Genomic DNA, 3436 nt, shown 5'->3' on the forward strand with positions numbered 1-3436 from the left:
GTAGGTAGGCCTTGGTAGGCTCTGCGGTCTTTAAGCAGTGTAGGTTAGGCCTCTGTAAAGCTCTGCGGTCTTTAAAACGCAGTGGTAGGTAGGCCTTGGTTAGCTCTGCAGTCTTTAAAGCATAAGACCTTGGTAGCTAGTTTAAGCGTGGTAGCCTGTAGCTCGCAGTCTTTAAGCATGGTAGGTTAGGCCTTGATAGCTCTGCGGTCTTTTAAAAGCAGTGGTAGTGGTAAGGCCTTTGGTAGCTCTGCAGTCTTTACAGGCAGCTGGTAGTAGGCCTTTGGTAGCTCTGCAGTCCTTTAAAACAGTGGTAGCGTAGGCCTGGTAGCGCGCAGTACTTTAAAGCAGTGGTAGGTAGGCCCCCTTGGTTAGGCTCTGCAGTCTTTAAAGCAGTGAGTAGGTAGGCCTTCGTAGCTCTGCAGTCTTTAAAGCAGGTGGTAGGTAGCCTGGTAAGCTCTCAGTCTTTAAAGCAGTGGTAGAGGCCTTGCGTAGCCTCTGCAGTCTTTAAAGCAGTGGTAGGTAGGCTTGGTAGCTCTGCAGTCTTTTAAGCAGTGGTAGGTAGGCCTTGAATAGCTCTGCGGTCATCTTTAAAGCAGTGTAGTGGGCCTTGGTAGCTCTGCAGTCCTTAAAGCAGTTGGTAGGTAGGCCTGGGTAGCTTCTGCAGTCTTTAAAGCAGTGGTAGGTAACCTGGTAGCTCTGCAGTCTTTAAAGCAGTGGTAGGTAGGCCTTTGATAGTCTGCGTCTTTAAAAGCAGTGGTAGGTAGGCCTGGTAGCTCTGAAGTCTTTAAAGCAGTGGAGGGTAGGCCTTGGTAGCTCTGCAGTCTTAAACAGTGTTAGGTGGGCCTTGGTAGCTCTGCAAGTCTTTTAAAGGCAGTGGTAGGTTAGGCCTTGGGTAGCGCCTGCCAAGTCTTAAAGCATTTGTAGGTAGCCTTGGGTTAGCTCTGCAGTCTTTAAAGCAGTGGTAGTAGCCTTGGTAGGCTCTTGCAGTCTTTAAAGCAGTGGTAGGTAGGCCTTGAGCGCTGCAGTCTTTAAGCATTTGTAGGTAGGCTTTGTAGCTCTGCAGTCTTTTAAAGCGAGTGTTAGGTAGTCCTTGATAGCTCTGCGTTCTTTAAAGAAGTGTAGGCCCAACCAACAGCAGCCTTGTTCAGAACCACGCACAGAAACCCCACTGGTGGAGTAGTCTGGCTGGTGATAGAACCTAAATCCATAGTACGGCCGGGGCGCCAGCTCAGGAAGCTCAGCCCAAGCTGTTCTGGACCGTGTGTTTCTCATACTACATCTTGCTGTTGTTGCGGATGTCCGCAGTGCTGTATCCACTATGATGAGTCACAGCTCTGAAACAGAACCTTCAGACTGTCAACACTGCAGGTTCCACACCGTTGGCCGATTCCAAACCCCTGGTCGTTTCCATTCTGTTTCCATACTTGTTGGTTCACACTGCCAGTGTTCCATACCGCCGCCTGGTTCCACACTGGTCGGTCCATCAGACTGTCCACACTGCCTTGTTCCACACCGGCAGGTTCCATACTGGTCGGTTCCCTCAGATGTCCACACTGCCTTGTTCACACCACGGCAGGTTCCATACTGGTCGTTCCTCAGACTGTCCACACTGCCTTGTTCCACCACCGCAGGTCCATACTGTCGGTTACCTCAGACTGTCCACACTGCCTTGTCCACACCGCAGGTTCCATACTGGTCGGTTAACTCAGACTGTCCACACTGCCTTGTTCACACACGCGCAGGTTCCATACTGGTCGGTTCCATACGTTGGTACTGCCTCAGTTCAGCTTCAGCTCAGCCTGACCTGCATGCTGTTATAAGTCTGTCTACCACTAATTAATTCCCCTTTGCTTCTCTCCTGTAGATCCACATGTAACTGTATCTGTAAATCTGTGTCTGTTATCTGTAACTTCAATACACCATAGACTCTATAGTAGAAGCCTCAGACTGTCCACACTGCCTTGTTCCACACCGGCAGGTTCCATACTGGTCGGTTACCTCAGACTGTCCACACTGCCTTGTTCCACACCGGCAGGTTCCATACTGGTCGGTTCCATACTGTTGGTCTGCTCAGTTCAGCTCAGCTCAGCCTGACCTGCTGCTGTTATTAAGTCTGTCATACCACTAATTAATTCCCCTTGCTTCTCTCCTGTAGATCCACATGTAACTGTATCTGTATCTGTGTCTGTATCTGTAACTTCAATCACCATAGACTGCTATAGTAGAGAGAGAGAGAGAGGTTATATCCCTCTCAGTCCAATCACCAGACTATTATAGTAGAGAGAGAGAGATTTAAAGAGGAGTCCGTAATTTGCTTTCTAATGATCATGTTCTTTTCGTCAAAGAAGTTCATGAATTTATCCCTGCTAAAGTGAAAGCCCTTCTCTCTTGGGGAGTGATGCTTTTTAGTTAGCTTTGCGACAGTCTAAATTTTTTGGGGGAGGATTGTTCTTATTTTCCTCAATTCCTCAAAATAGGATGATTGAGCAGCAGTGAGGGCTCTGTCCTGTCTTTCCAAGCTAGTTGGAAGACTTCCAGTTTGGTGTGGCGCCATTTCCATTCCAATGTTCTGGAAGCTTGCTTCAGGGCTCGGGTATTTTCTGTATACCAGGGAGCTAGTTTCTTATGACAAATTATTTGTGTTTTTAGGGGTGCGACTGCATCTAGGGTATTACGCAAGGTTAAATTTAGTTCCTCAGTTAGGTGGTAAACCAATGTTTGTACTCTGACGTCCTCGGATAGGTGGAGGGAGTCTGGTAGGGCCTCTAGGAATCTTTGGGTTGTCCGAGAATTTACAGCACAGCTTTTGATGATCCTTGGTTGGCGTCTGAGCAGATTATTTGTTGCGATTGCAAACGTAATAAAATGGTGGTCCCGATAGTCTAGGATTATGAGGAAAAACATTAAGATCCACAACATTTATTCCATGGGACAAAACTAGGTTCAGAGTATGACTGTGGAAGTGAGTAGGTCTGGAGACATGTTGGACAAAACCCACTGAGTCAATGATGGCTCCGAAAGCCTTTTGGAGTGGTTCTGTGGACTTTTCCATGTGAATATTAAAGTCACCAAAAATGTGAATATTATCTGTCATGACAACAAGATCCGATAGGAATTCAGGGAACTCAGTGAAGAATGCTGTATACGGCCCAGGATGCCTATAAACAGTAGTTATAAAAAGTGATTGAGTAGGCTGCATAGATTTCATTACTAGAAGCTCAAATAGACGAAAACGCAGTTGTTTTTTTTGTCAATTGAAATTTGCTATTGTAAATGTTAGCAACACTTTCGCCTTTGAGAGATGCGCGGGGGGATATGGTAACTAGTGTAACCAGGAGGTGAGGCCTCATTTAACACAGTAAATGCATCAGGCTTAAGCCATGTTTCAGTCAGGCCAATCACATCAAGATTATGATCAGTGATTAGTTCATTGACT

The 3436-nt window shown here is 46.8% G+C and overlaps 1 protein-coding gene across 1 annotated transcript in view; it reads right to left on the bottom strand.

Annotated features, from left to right (window-relative positions):
• Positions 1-1526, bottom strand: part of rpusd1 (RNA pseudouridine synthase domain containing 1) — a 2852-nt gene extending 1326 nt beyond the window's left edge. The window contains 4 exon segments of the mRNA XM_024141144.2: positions 1127-1160; positions 1162-1243; positions 1245-1334; positions 1378-1526. Coding sequence (XP_023996912.2) covers positions 1127-1160; positions 1162-1243; positions 1245-1334; positions 1378-1526 — 355 coding nt within the window.
• Between the last annotated feature and the right edge of the window lie 1910 nt (positions 1527-3436).

The sequence above is a fragment of the Salvelinus sp. IW2-2015 genome, unplaced genomic scaffold (genome assembly GCF_002910315.2).
Source record: "Salvelinus sp. IW2-2015 unplaced genomic scaffold, ASM291031v2 Un_scaffold2415, whole genome shotgun sequence".
NCBI lineage: Eukaryota > Metazoa > Chordata > Actinopteri > Salmoniformes > Salmonidae > Salvelinus > Salvelinus sp. IW2-2015.